Source organism: Manihot esculenta, chromosome 6 (genome assembly GCF_001659605.2).
Source record: "Manihot esculenta cultivar AM560-2 chromosome 6, M.esculenta_v8, whole genome shotgun sequence".
NCBI lineage: Eukaryota > Viridiplantae > Streptophyta > Magnoliopsida > Malpighiales > Euphorbiaceae > Manihot > Manihot esculenta.
The window spans coordinates 11,635,831-11,650,732 of record NC_035166.2 but is presented as its reverse complement, the minus strand read 5'-3'; the positions used below and the strand labels follow the sequence as shown (position 1 = coordinate 11,650,732).

The following is a 14,902-nucleotide window of genomic DNA, read 5'->3' as shown; positions in this document are numbered from 1 at the left end:
ATAGAGTATCTTATCAAATAGATCTCACCTCATGATTTTCATTCTATTAGCCAATGAGATTATTTTTGAATAAAATGTGGAGGGGCTTACTTGAGATGTAAATTATTTTGAGATGCAACACATAAGGCCTTTTTTTTATATTTAAATTAGATATTTGGTTCCTATATTTTGAAAAGTAAATGAATTAACTTAGATTGCAATGTTAAAAACAATGTCAATATAGTCTGACTTCATTTTTTGAAAAATGGAAAGTGATTTTTCTTTTAAATTAAATATTTTCTTGTAAAATGTTTCTTCACCAAACAAAGAAGCCAAGGAAAATTGAGAAACTAGTAATTCTGCTATCAATATTAAGCATGAACTAACTACTGCAAAAAAGAACAGCAAAGAAAAGGCGAAGAACATGTACATTGGGAAGAGGGCAGGAAAAGGGAAGATTGGGTTAAAAGAAAACTGAAATTTCAGAATAAATTACAAGAAGGTACAAATTCATCAAGAAGAAGAATGATGAACTTGGGATTTGGGTGCCCTGTGTTTCTCCACAAATCAGCAATGGCAGTCTCACAAAGATGGTCACAGTGAGTATGCATCATCAAATCCAAACTCTCCATCCATTAGCATTGCTTCATTTTGCTGCTCCTGCTTCAAATAAACAAATATGTCATGGAATATCAAAGTTTCAGAAGGAAATAACTGTTCATGATAACTGAGTAAAAGAGATCAGAAAGACAACACTATCATGATGGAATCAATTAGAACAGTATTTCAGTTGCAATACAAAGAGAGATTTCAGACATTTAGACCAGCAATTGCCAAAACTAGAAGTTGAAGAGTGATCATTAGTTCAAATTAACTACACTTTGGGTGAATATGAAACTTAGCTCTTAATCCCTCATTTCTCAAAGGTGATTGAGCGCATGTTAATGCAACAAGAAGACTGCAGAGAGAGATCAGCTTTTTTTAAAATAATTTTAAGGAAAAATTACTATTTAGTCCATATGTTATGGAAAAACTAACTAATTGGTCCCTTAATTTTGAAAAATACTTTAAAAAGTTCCCTGACGTTTTAAAAAGTCTATTAATTAGTCTCTCTATTAATTAGTCTCTCTATTAATTTTATCCATTAAATATTATAAAAAAATCTAAAATACTCTCGATATGGAAAGACTAATTAATACCCTTATAAAATTGAAAGACCAACTAATAAATTTTTTCAAATTAGGACTAATAATAACACTTACTAGTTAAAACTAATGGAAAAACTAACTAGTAGATTTTTTAAAATGTCAAAAATATTTTAATGTATTTTAAAAAACCGAGAGACCAACTAGTGAGTTTTCTCATAGCATAAAGACTAAATAGTAAATTTGCCTAACTTTAATCATTAGGCTTGTGTTCTGCTCTTGCTACAGCTCACAAGCATCTGAGCAAATAAAAAAGGTTGTGTTTTTCCTATCAAGTTTTCCATACTGAAATTTCATATGATTCACTAGCTTCTTTCATAATGACCATAAGAAACTTGAATCCCCAAAATTTTCTATTATCTGTTCCTTATCAGGATTCATGCAAGAAAATTTTATTTTAAAGAAAAGAGATCCAATGTTAAGTGATTCTGCTGATCAATATTTTATTAAGCAACACTTGTCTACAAGTCTGACAGAAATCTAGTAAAATTCAAGTTGACAACAATGAAACTAAGTGCGAAGTAACAAAATTAATCATCAAAATATTAGGTTCATTAAAGTTCATATACATACAATAAGTGAAGCTAGAAAATAACGTGTAAAATTTAACCATTAACTCAGAGGTCACAAATAACAAGTTAATAAAAACAGAAGGATATAATAATTCCATGTGGATTGAAGTATAAAACCTGAAATTTTTCATAACAAATGTTATTTCAAAGACTCGATTACCAAATTTTAGACGCATCATTTTGAAGCAGATGTAAGTTTCATGCCACATTTCTGGCTACTGACAATGACATCAACCATTTCCCAGTAAAATAAATAAATAAAAATCATGGATTCATATTACTAAGGTGGTGTTAATCTAATATGCCCCATCTTGTGAAACTGTCACTTAATGAAGACCTGCTAGATGAAGTTTATTTCAGAACGCATGCAATAGTAAGTGTTCAACAGCAAAAGTTTGGTGAAATATATTGGACAATGCCCAAGAACTTAAACAAGGCAAGCAAAAATTGTAATCATACCTGTTTTATCATCGCATCCATTATATCATCCAAAGGGTCATAGTTGTTTTGAGCAAAACCATTCTGAGACTTTGTTTGCTCCAAAAGATAATCTTCATTGGACCTCATTTTTGGGTCCAGAGCAGAGTTATCAACCTCTGCATGCAAGAAAGTGGATGGTGTGACATTGTTTATCTGGCCAGGCAAAGACGCATCGAACTTATTTCTCTGGTCCATACTTTGGCTCAACAAACCCACAACACCATTGCCAGAAACCAAAGAGTTTATGGTACTGAATGAATTATTTAGGTTGGGGTTATAATCCCGGCTATATTCTTCCCATCTCTGCCTTGAATTGTAATTCATGTTTTGAACAACATTACTAATCGAGCCTGTTTGCCCTTGCATGTCTACTCGAGAATATAAAGGTGTGGCATGCACACTGGAGGAATCAAAATCATTCAGGCTGTTACCAATCTGAGAGCTGGTGGATGGTAGATTGTCTCTCAAATTACTCCTGGACAATGAATCATGACTGAATGGTTCACTCAATGGTAAAGAATTTGTTGGAAATTTGGATAATTGAACTGCCCCCTGCCAGTTTTCGGTGCATCTACTATGATCCAGAAAGTTTGAAGAACCATGGAGACGAACATCAAAAGACTCGTGATTCAGTGTAGGCACACTTAGAGAAGATTGAGTTGCAAATGCTCCCCTATACTGACTTAGTTGGGGGTTTACTTGTAGCATCAGAGGGTTACTTGTGGAATTGGACACAGTGTTACTCAAGCCACCAATAGTAACTCTGGCATCTACGAAGTTAGTTGCAAGTGTGAAGCCTGAGGTATCATCGTTGCGAGTAAACTGTCCAATGTGGGCATTGGATTTTACCTTGAGCTGGTTGGGCTCCACTGATGATTGAACACCTTGAAACAAATTTGCACCTGGGCTAGCAGGCAAAACAGCTGGCTGAAACTTTCCAAGTGTAATAACAGAATTACTCGGAGATTGAGAATGGCCCGACTGGAGAAGACCAGAAGAAGCTATACCTCGCAAGGTTAAACCAGCAGGGGAGTTCAATCTGCCAAACATACCCCCTGTTGTATATGATGATATAGATGTGCTCGACGGCCTCCCTGGTCCATTCGAAGTGCGAAAATCTCCAAATCCATCCAGAGAACCCATGCGCAAATAAGAGGAATCTTTTGCCCCAAATGCAGCAACCATATTGGCTTGCTGAGATGCTACACTACTGATTCTTTTCAGATAAAGCCTATATTTCTGTAACAAAATGGAAAATGATAAGTTCCCTTCAAAAAAACATGGGATCCAAATTAATTGAATTTTTGTATTTCATAGCTAAGGAGTGAATTTCATTCGGCACATCTACTCCAATTGTCAAATATACCTTTAGATTAATCATGAACCGCCTATAACTTAAATACAAAAAGGTAATGCTCATATGAATTTTCACTAAGTTCAATCTTCAAATGTTTAAATAATCCTTGATATTTTATCAAATTTGGACCTTACAAATGGCATATGGTGACCCCTATATTCTAGGACCTGTAACTATTAATTCAATCATATGCATGACTATTCAAACGTTTTGTGCAAAAGAAGCCAATGGGAAAATATAGAACCTGCAGGTGGCTTGCCACATTTTCCCTTGTAAGTCCTTCAACATTCATAAGGTCAAGAATTTTCTTTGGAACAGCCTCTGCAATTGTTTCATATAAAAGTCAAGGTATAACACAAGAAAGGAAAAAACAAGAGAGAGTTACTGTTACAGAAAAAGAAAAAAATTATGGCTTCCATGTATAGGAACTCACTGTCAAGACCCAAATGATTAACAGCTGCAACAAACTTCCTGTGAAGCTCCACTGACCAAACAACCCGGGGCTTCTTCTGAGTTCCTGGGTCCTCATTCTCATTTAAATTCTCCTCACCCTCTTCTTCCTCATCTTCATCTTGGTCCTTCCTTTTCCGATTCACTTTTCCATTCTGATCTACACTGCCACTTGATGCCAATCCTTGTCCACCTTCTTGTGCTTCATCCAGAGGTTTACCTTGATTGGGGGACCTGTTTTGGTCCCCGGGTTGTGTTTTTTTCCTCCTGATCACATGTTGCCATATGTTCTTGAGTTCCTCAATTCTCACAGGCTTTAACAAGTAGTCAACAGCACCATGTGTAACCCCTTTATAAACAAGCTCCTTATCGCTATGTGCGGATAACACTGTAAGAAAATTCATAGGGGTGTTTAATCGTATCCATAGGTATTCATTAAGTTGAAAATCATGAGTAATTATGATACAAAAGTTGCTTAAATTTTCAACAAAAATAGAAATTATATCAAATCCCAAGAAAAGCCACCTGATCTTAATCAAGATTCTTTCATATTTTGCAAAACAATCAAAATTTATAAAAGCAAAGAAGACAGTGACGATCATTCACTATTATAAGAAAGAGAGTCCACGCTTACTGATGACAGGTAGGTCCATTTCAAGCCCCACAAGCTCAAGCAGCTTAAAGCCATCCATGTCAGGCATATTCACATCACTTATAACGAGATCATACTTGTTTTTGTTTTCTCTAAGCATTTTCAGAGCTGCTATTGCTTGATTGGTAGTTGTAACTGCATATATTATTAACAACCAATTAGAAAAAGAAACCATAACTCAAAAGAATGTCCATATTCAAAGCGCAAAATCCATATACTGTAACTATACATCAATTTAGTTAAGACAGCAAATTCCATAAAACCCATAATATTGGGCAACAGTAATATTCTCAGGCTACTGGCAAAAACCAGACAAATATATATTAAAGAAACAACAAAATTACAAATTTACTAAAAATAATAAGATTTTAAATCCCAAGAAATCACCAGGCACATAATTAGGACAGAATTGATGATTTACAAATTTGGAGTAAATATACAAACAAGGGGAACAGAGCACTTTGGCAGAATATTTAGCGCTAGCAAAAGAATTGAAAACAAACGAGTCTAACGAAAGAGCAAATTCAAAAACGAGATACATGGAATGAAACAGAAAATATACCGTGATACTGGCATTTTCGAAGCAGATTCTCTAAAACTTTAAGGCAAATTGGGTCGTCATCAACAGCTAGAATACGCATACCAACTGGAAAACAATCATCATTGACTAAACCACTTCGTTTATCCTCAACAGTCATTGTGAATCAAACAACTCCAAATACCCAGATGATAAAATGAAACAGAGATCACAAACCCAAGAAGAAAACAAAAGAAGGGTGGACTTTTCCCAGAATCTTCAAATTAAGACTTGTGTTACTCGAGTTATTGAGAATCTTAATAAAACCCAGAAGAGAAAAAAGAGAAAGGAAGGGAGAGATTCAATGGAGTAGATCAAAAGAAGACGAAGGAAACAGAGAGAGAGAGAGAGAGAGGGGAGAATGGAAGCAAAGTAAAAGAAAGCTGGATAAATGAGACAATGATAGCGATGGCCAGAGAGTTAAAGGAGGTTTCAACCTGAGTAAAACAGAAATTTCATTAGTTTATTTTCTCAATCTCTCTCTCTCCCCTCTGTTTTTGTCTTTAACTTCCTTCTTCTACTCATCGAGTCTCTCTCTCTCTCTCTCTCTCTATCTCTCTGTCCGAGGAAACCCTTCAAGAAGTGATTCTCTGCGCATCATGTGCAAAATACATTCTCTACATTCACCGATCAGGACCGTCATTTTCTAGCGGTATATTCATATGAAGGTGGTGACCCACAAGATCTTGTCAGTTATGATTGTTGCCATCACATAAGTGTGCTTTTGATGTAAATTGTACGGTGATAAAAGGGAAGTGTACTAATCCTTCAGTGTGAATTAATTTTTTTTTAAAATTTTGAATATAAATAATAGAAATTAAGGAAAAAAAATACTAATAATTGGCCATAATGGTCGAGTGATGAGTGAGCAAATTTAAAATTGGAAAAAACTAAAAAAGGATCTGGTAATTATTTAGCCTTTAAATGCTAATGATTTTTTTTTAATTTTCCTAAATTGGTAATTATTTAGAATTCCTTTAATTGATTTTTATGGAAAGGCTCCCGTGATTAGAGTATTAAGTAATAACTAATAACTTAAAGGACGATTTTGCATTTATCTTTTTTTTTTATTTTCTTTATTAGGCCTTCTCTAAATTGGTGGAAATTTGCTTTATTTTATTTTCCTTTATTATTTTAACAATTGATTTTTTTTTGGTAGGTAATTTATTTTATTGAAAGGAAGTTAAATTTAAAACTGTAATTTTATTTTTATTTTTAATTTCATTTCAATTTTAATTATGGGTTGAATCAGTATTTTTTCCATTGAACATTATATTCTTTTTTTTGTTCTTTTTTAACAAAATAAATACAGTTCTAAATTTTTAACATCAAATGAGGAAAATATGCAGGGATAATAATTATAATTGCAATTATATGAAACAATAATCAATATTCATTATTTTTAATAAATTATATATTTTATTAATTAAAATTTGTTATAAATAATTGAAAAATTACTATTTAATTTTTATAATATAAAAAAATTCACTTGCTCATCTTTAATTTTAAAAAATATATTAAAATATTTTAAATATTTTAAATATTTACTAATTAGTATATGCGTTAATTTTAATTATTAAATATTATAAAAAATTTAAAATGTTTAAAAAATTTAAAGAATCAAATAATAAATTTTTTGATAGAAACTAAATAGTAAGATATTTAACAATAAAATTAACGGAGTGATTAATTAGTAATATTTTAAAATATTAAAAATATTTTAATATATTTTTTAAAATTAAAAATTTAATTGATAAATTTTTTTATATTATAAAAATTAAATAATAATTTTTTATCTATTATTATAATATTATATTATCTTTTATTTTTTTAAGGAATATTACATTTTATCTACATATCTATTTAGTTACATAATTTTTAACATGAAAATACATATATAAATAAGGATTAAAAATTAAACCATATGAGTAAAAGGTGATTTAATTAGATAATTAAGGAATATAAATTTTTTTTAAATAGAAATTAAGATAATAGAATCAGAGATTTTTTTAATTTATTTATATATATTTATATATAAATTAAATATGTTTAATTAATTTATAATTAAAATTGTTATTGTAATATTTTTATATATATATTCTTGAATCCAATTTTGTTTTCATTGTAAATTTTTACAATAACAATAATTTTTTTAAAAAAAGGTACAATTTGATTCTTACGATCATAATAATTTTTTATACAATTTTTTTTTTTTTTAAATTTTGTCTGAAAAGTTATGCGGGACCCTAGAAAGTTTGCGTGAAAAATAAGAAACTTCTTTTAAGGTTTAAACTAAGTATGCAATATTATTATAATAATTTTATGTTGAATTTCAATATTTTTTGAATATTATATTTAAAAAAATATTTTTTCTCAATTTCGACTTCAATAAATCAAGGTCTTGGTTATTCACTTCATCTCGACTCTCTGGCTCTTCTTCCCATCTTCGTTGAACTTATAAGTCATACTCCACCACAACTGAACTGAGATCCTTCAACACCATATACCCGAATATCACTATCAAGTCTCGACCATTCCTTTTCATCTTTTTTCTTTTTGTCTAGGCACTGCACTCCTATCGCATCTCCATCCCCGTTTCATGATCGCATCGATCCTTATTTTTTTTCTCACTTCTTGGATGGAGTGAAAAAAAGGTTAATTCGTAAAATAAGGGGTGAGGATTAAAAAAAAGAAAATAATAAAAGAATTTATATATTTAGAAAATAATAAATTAATAAAAAAATACTTTCTCTTTTATAATTTTTTTAATTTTTTTATTTCAAAATTATTGTGGATTTTTTATTTTTTATTTTTTAAATTATAATAACATATAAATTATCTATTATAATCCTATTTAATTTAGTTTTATTTATAAGAATTTTTTTAAAATATTTTTTAATATTTAATAAAATTTAATATATTTAAAATAGGTATAATTGAAAAGTTAATAAAAAAATTATATTTGTTAATGTAAAAAAGTAAAATGGATAAAAATTATAGAATGGAAGGAGTATATTTTTAGGGTAATTTAAACTTTAATTTCTGAGTTTTAGCATAGTTAACGGATCAATTTCTGTATTTTTAAAACCAAATACTTGAATCTTTCAATAATCAGTATATTCAAATTAGAGGTCTATCCATACATTTTTACAGAAATGTCTTTATTACCCTTTTTAAATAGATAAACTATATTTAAGTTATTGAGTTTCAATATAATTAATGGATTGATCCATATATTTTTAAAATTATACACTTAAATTTTTATATAAGCAGTCTGTCATCATCTATTTTAATTTAAACATTTTGATCCTTCGTGTAACACCCTCAAACACATAGCTAGAGCAGTGACATCATTAGGTATGTGTTAGACTATTTCACTACCAGAGCAAGTGGTATTAGGGGAGGTGCTAGCTTATCCCGAGCTACTTAGGGAATGTGCTAGCATAACTCTAAACTACTAATAATTGAATCATAGAAAACTCAAATAAAGAAACGGAAGTATTCAGAAATAAAGTAGACAGTGTGATTAGCAAGTCGGGAACGAGTCACTTTCGGGAGGTGCTAAGGGTTTCCCAACGTGCTTGCTTGACGTGCTTGTTAAAATCCGTCATGCTTGCTTAAGTAAAAAAGGACTTCTAAAGGCTAAAATCATAATTTAGTAGGTCAATCTATGATTATTGAAAGCTTGAAAACTAAATTAAAACATGATAAAGAGTTTAGTAGGTTAAAGTGTGAATATGGAAAGTTTAAAGACAAAATTCAGTTTACCCTCTATGTGTGCATGAATGAAATGACAAAACAAAGTAAAAAGGGGTTGTCTTCTTCTTTCCTTCATGTTGTCGTAGGTCATTCCATTTTCAAGGAAAAAGAAATGTTTTTCTTGCTCCTACCAAAACCAAATAAAAATCTCACCAAATCAACTTCTTTCTTTAACCAAAATTCACCCTAAGATCAAGATATATTGAAAGACTCATATATTGAAAGAATTGAAGGACAAAAAGTTTAGGGTTCTATATACATCAAGCTTGAAAATCAAAGGTGAGCTTAGAAATGTGTAGAAAATAGTATTTTCTCATTTTTTCATGCATGAATTTGAATTATAAAGCTTTAATTTATAATTTATTCAATCCTTCCCTAAGATATAAATTGACCTAGGTGAAGGAACATCAAAGGGAAAGGAGATAGCTAGAGAATAGAAGAGGAAAAGAAAGAGGAATTCAAGAAAGGTTTAGTGTTTGTATGATTTTCTATTTTTCTTTGATTCTGTCATGAATAAGTGAATTTAGGGATTGATTTTACTTGTTGGAAATGTTGGTTTGATTGCATAAATATGTTATATGGATGTTAAAATGATGTTTGAAAGGTTTAGAGTAAAGAAATTTAACATGAGAGCTAAAAGTGCAAACCTGACAGAATAGGTTGTAACAGGACAGCTTGTATCAATAACTTCATAACTTATTGTGTATTTATTGAAATTAGACCTAAGATATACCAAATGAAAGCTGAGACAAAGAGCTAAAATTTTTATGAATTGACCAAATTCTAAATCTGTAGGTAAGATGATGAAAATTATAAGTGAACCTAAACTAGATACAGTAATAATGCATCTGAAACATAGTGTATTTATTGTACCATAACTAATTATATACTCAGTGAAATTTGTTAAGACCAGTTCCAAATGAATCCTAAAAAGTATACCTAAAAATTTATAGAAGACACTTAAGCTTGAATTTATATGAAAATGCATGAATCTGATATGTTTTGTGATACTATAAACAAGTACCAATACTGGACTGATTAAAACCTTATTGAGCAGTTTTTAAAGAAAAATTTGTAACTTAAGCTCGATTGATCAGATTTTTATGAATTATACCTTGTTGAAAAGATAAGACATAAATGTATAATTCTTATGAAGAAAATAAAGTCAAATTGTAACTCTAAACCGCTTTAAAAGTTTATGCAATATATGACAGAATGCAGTTTTCTCAAATTGGATTGTTATGTTGACAAAGTTTTGCACTATTTGCCATGAGTTTCTCATCTTGTTAACTTTGACATATGATATATGTACTTGGAAATGAATTCAAATAGCTTAAAATGACATGCATTTACATCGATACATTGAATTAATGATACTTGGCCCTAGTAAACTTAATAGGAGTCGAGGTTAGTTTAAGGGTATGGCATGCCATATAAACATACAGAGATTCACAGTACTGCTACTGATACATAATCTATATATTTGAGGTTACATATCAAGTACCTCATAAGCACGGTTATAGAGCCCTGCTATCACAATTTCGGCCTCTTAGCCTACCGTTCGGCACCCTGTGCCTACCGTTATAATTTCTTATCTACCTAGTCGACCCTACTATATATTTATAAGGGCTGAGAACTTAATTAAAATTGATATTCAATTTTGAGAACTTATCAGTGAATGTTAACATGTCTGCATCTATTTTATGCACTAAGCTATGGTGATTTGCTATAAATAGAAAATGTGCAATAAAGGCAAAAGAAGATGTTTTTATTGAATATGAAGGAAATCCTTGACATCACGAGAATACATATGGCACTCGTATTTTATACTATGAAGTTGACAAGTATGCTTTGTACCATGTTAACTACATTTGACAGCTTATAATTGTTTACTTGATTATCTATATACATGAACATGTTTGCTCTATTTTGTTATTTGTTTGCTATCACCCACTGAGTATTAGCTCAGTGTGTTGGTTTTTACCTCACGCAGGTTGTAGATAAAGTAGGCACGCGGAGTTCATCAGAGGTCTACATCAAATATTAAGGCCATTATCATAGCTGGTTGTTTTAAGTCTATGAGTCATAGTACAGTTATATTTTAGCATGTACATATTAAATAGAGTGAGTTATGAAAGTTATGTAAATCAAAGAATAGTAAGATGTCAAATAACAGTTGATAATTTTACATGTGTTTTTCATATGTGCTACAGTTTGAAATGTTAATGAAACAAAGAAGACTGCCAAAATTTTGGTTTAAAATCTCACATTTATTTTAATCACCTTATAAAATTTACTTGGACTACTTAAAAATTTGGTATTTATAAATAAAGGAAATTGTTTAATCTTGATATGCCTAAAAAGCTATAGTTTGTGATAATCCTCGCTCTGTCTACACTTTGATAGGGTAAGGGGGTTACACTTCGTTTTTTATTTAAAAAAATCATTAAATCTCCATTAATTTTTACCTATAATATCTCATTTAACTAATTTTTAACATTTTTGTTCCTCAATTTTCATTTATTAAAATATTTCAACACTTATAATTTCAAAATTTTTAGAAAATACTTATAATTTCAATTTTTTTAAAGTGGTATTACTTAACTTTTAAGTAAATTGCAAACTTTTATAAAGATTATTTTAAAAAAAAAATTAACCATCCACTAATTTTGAACTAAAGTCTATAATGAATGGAAAATTTTTAATTTTAGACAAATTAAATATAAAGGAATTTAAGGATTTAGTTTTAAAAATATATGGATTAAATTGGCCAATATGTTAAAACTTAGGGATTAAAGTGTAGTATATACAATATAAAATTCTTCATCTATATTAAAAGGATTTAAGTGTTTATAAGAGTATTTTAAGTATTTAAAATATTTATTCTTCCTTTAGTCAGTTGACTAACGGAACTATGGATGAAAATATATTCAATTTAAATAAATTGATTAGATAGAGATTTAAGAATATAAATAGTTAGAATTAGATAAACACTAGTTGAATTTCTTAGACTCAAAGGAACCATTAACTTAACAATTGCTCTTCCTTAAGGATAGACTTAGATCTCTAAAACTTAAGTTCTTGATTTATCTAATTTATTGCGAATATCTAATTCGATTATGATAAATTTATATAATATATAATCGAATTTAGGAAAAATTTAAATAAATTTAGATATTTTTCTGATAATAATAAAAAATTTAAAGCGAGTTTAAATAATTCGATATAAATTTTAATTAGATTTGAAATGGATTTAAATATTAAATTTATTAAATGGGTTTATAGAATTGGGTTGATTGCTTTTATGGTAAACAATCTTTGGAAACAAAGTTAATCCTTGTGAGGAAGAAATGGAATTTGCAAATAATCCTTCAAGTGGATGATGTATCTACACAACTTAGATAAACATTATATAATTATAATTAAATCCCATGTTTGATTAATTAAAGTTGCTTAATGGGTTAATTAATTAATAATAATATATATTTGTGAGTTAGATGCATTAACTTCTCTTCTGGATAAGTGACAACCAAATGCCAGCCATATAATAATTTCTAAGTTCATTATACCAAATAGTTGAGATTTGCAAGAAGCTTCCTTTCGCTCTAAAGCCCTCACCACATGCTCAGTAGAAGAAATGAAGTGCAATTTTCTGGTGAAGTGGTAGGTGGTATGGGTGAGCATTCGGTCGGTTCGGTTTAAAATCGAACCGAACCGAATAAACTTGAAACTAAAATTTTAGTATTTATGAAAATTAAATCGAACTGATTTTGGTCAGAAACCAAATCGAACCGAACCGATCTGACTCGATTCGATTCGATTCGATTCGGTTTAATCAATTTTGATTTTTAATAATTTTTTTATTTTTTACACTTTATTTTTAATATTTTAAAATTTAATTAAAATATTTTAATTTTAATATAATTTAATTTCTCTATATTATTGAAAATAACATATTATTATCACTAATCGATTCGGTTCGATTTTTTCAATTTTTTTCTAATCAAAATCGAACTGAAATGAAATAACTAAAATTTTTAAAATTAAAAATCGAATCAAACTAAATTGAATAAAAAATCGAACCGAATTTTGAAATTAATTCAGTTCGGTCGGTTTTTTCGATTTGAACTGAATACTGCTCGGTCCTAGTAGGTGGGTGGATACTATTCGATTTAAATTAAAAAAATTAAATTGATTTAAAAATTTAGTTAAGTTTTTTATTCATTTTGATTTAGTTTGATTTTTAATTTTAAAAATTTTAATTATTTTGATTCGATTTAATTTTTAATAGAAACAAATCAAAAAAATCGAATTGAATCGATTAATAATAATAGTAAATTATTTTTTATAGTATAAATAGATTAAATTATAATTAAAATTAAAATATTTTAATTAAATTTAGAATATCAAAAATAATATGTAAAAAATAAAAAATTCATTAAAAATTCTAATCGATCAAATCAAATCGAACTGAATTAGACTGATTCAATTCAAATTAATTTTTATTCAAAATTAATTTGATTCAATTTTTATAAATACTATAATTTTGATTTTAAACTGAACTATCAAATGCTCACTCATACTCATGACTAGCCAAACAAAGAAGAGTTACTGCTTGAAGAGTAACCAGCTGGACAGCCAGGGAATGTGAAGGGTTAGGGTAATTTCTAGTGTGAAGCGTTGTGTTTTTTAAAATTAAATTATTAAATATTTAAATAAAAATTATAATTTATTGATAATCTAAACTTATAAAAATCATTATAATTAAAATAAGTAATAATTATTACTATAAAAAATACGTTTAAGACAACAATTATAAATTATTATTTTATATATAAAAATAGCCGTTAAAATAATATTTTTATTAAATATAAATAATTTTTTATTAAAATATATTATTATATATAATAAAAATAAATTTAAATTACTGTCAAACTATTATAATAAGTCTAAAATACCGATGTTTAGATCTTAAATTATAATAGTGCATGGTTATGAATAACTTGTAAAAAAAAAGGCTTTTATTGCATATTGTATTCTAAATTTTTAAAAAATTTTTATATAAAAAATATTATAATAAATTAACAAAATTCATAATATAGTAAGCAATAAGTGAGAGAAGTTTTTCTTAACAAATCATTGAATACTTATTTTCAATTGTTATGCTTTTTGGATTTTAAATATTTAATAGATGTTGATTTATTCAGATGATTAATGAATTAATCTCAAATAATTTAATGGTATAAATATGTATATAACCTTAAACTTCTTAAATTATGAAATTTCTTTGAATATAGTGATTAATGGGTGCAATAAAAAGGCAGCGCGTAAAGCGGTAAGCGATTTAAATTAAAAAAATTGATAGTGTTGAATTAATTTAAATATTTAGTTTAATTTTTTATTTATTTTGGTTTGATTCAGTTTTTAATTTTAAAAATTTTGATTATTTCAATTCAATTTGATTTTAGTTAAAAAATAAAAAAAAATCAAATCGAACCGATTAATAATAATAATAAATTATTTTTTTATAATATAGAGATTAGAAATTGAAATTAAAATTAAAATATTTTAATTAAATTTTAAAATATTAAAAATAAAATATAAAAAATAAAAAATTTATTAAAAAGTATAACTGATTAAACTAAATTAAATCAAATCGGTTCGATATCTATTCAAAATCAATTCGATTTAATTTTTATAAATATTAAAATTTTAATTTTTAATTTATTCGATTTAATTTAATTTTAAGTCGAATCAAACCGATGAAATACGTTTTTCCAATCACATCCAATCCTTTAAATGACGTGTGATCCCCCAATTTCTTGTTCTGTTGTTCAATTAAATTCATTTTTAATAATAATAATAATAGTG

The 14,902-nt window shown here is 28.0% G+C and overlaps 1 protein-coding gene across 2 annotated transcripts; it reads right to left on the bottom strand.

The window, feature by feature from the left end:
• Nucleotides 1–321: 321 nt before the first annotated feature.
• LOC110616613 (two-component response regulator ARR18) lies at nucleotides 322–5,797 on the bottom strand. Of its 2 annotated transcripts, none has more exons than XM_021759039.2 (6): nucleotides 5,258–5,797; nucleotides 4,678–4,830; nucleotides 4,027–4,431; nucleotides 3,838–3,914; nucleotides 2,216–3,475; nucleotides 322–642 (listed from the first exon to the last, which is right to left on the bottom strand). In XM_021759039.2, the coding sequence occupies exons 1-6, from the start codon at nucleotides 5,391–5,393 to the stop codon at nucleotides 574–576; spliced, it is 2,100 nt and encodes a 699-aa protein (XP_021614731.1). In that variant the 5' UTR covers nucleotides 5,394–5,797; the 3' UTR covers nucleotides 322–573. The 2 variants fall into 2 exon arrangements, with proteins under 2 accessions (XP_021614731.1, XP_021614732.1); XM_021759040.2 differs by having other exon boundaries at nucleotides 322–639; nucleotides 5,258–5,795.
• Nucleotides 5,798–14,902: the final 9,105 nt, after the last annotated feature.

Excerpts from the sequence above, each read along its gene's own strand:
- LOC110616613 (XM_021759039.2), bottom strand. The coding sequence starts at position 5,393 with ATGACTGTTGAGGATAAACGAAGTGGTTTAGTCAATGATGATTGTTTT. Across the intron at positions 4,831-5,257 it reads TCGAAAATGCCAGTATCACG|TTACAACTACCAATCAAGCA; the intron begins GTATATTTTCTG and ends TAATATATGCAG. Across the intron at positions 643-2,215 it reads TGGATGCGATGATAAAACAG|CAGGAGCAGCAAAATGAAGC; the intron begins GTATGATTACAA and ends GTTTATTTGAAG.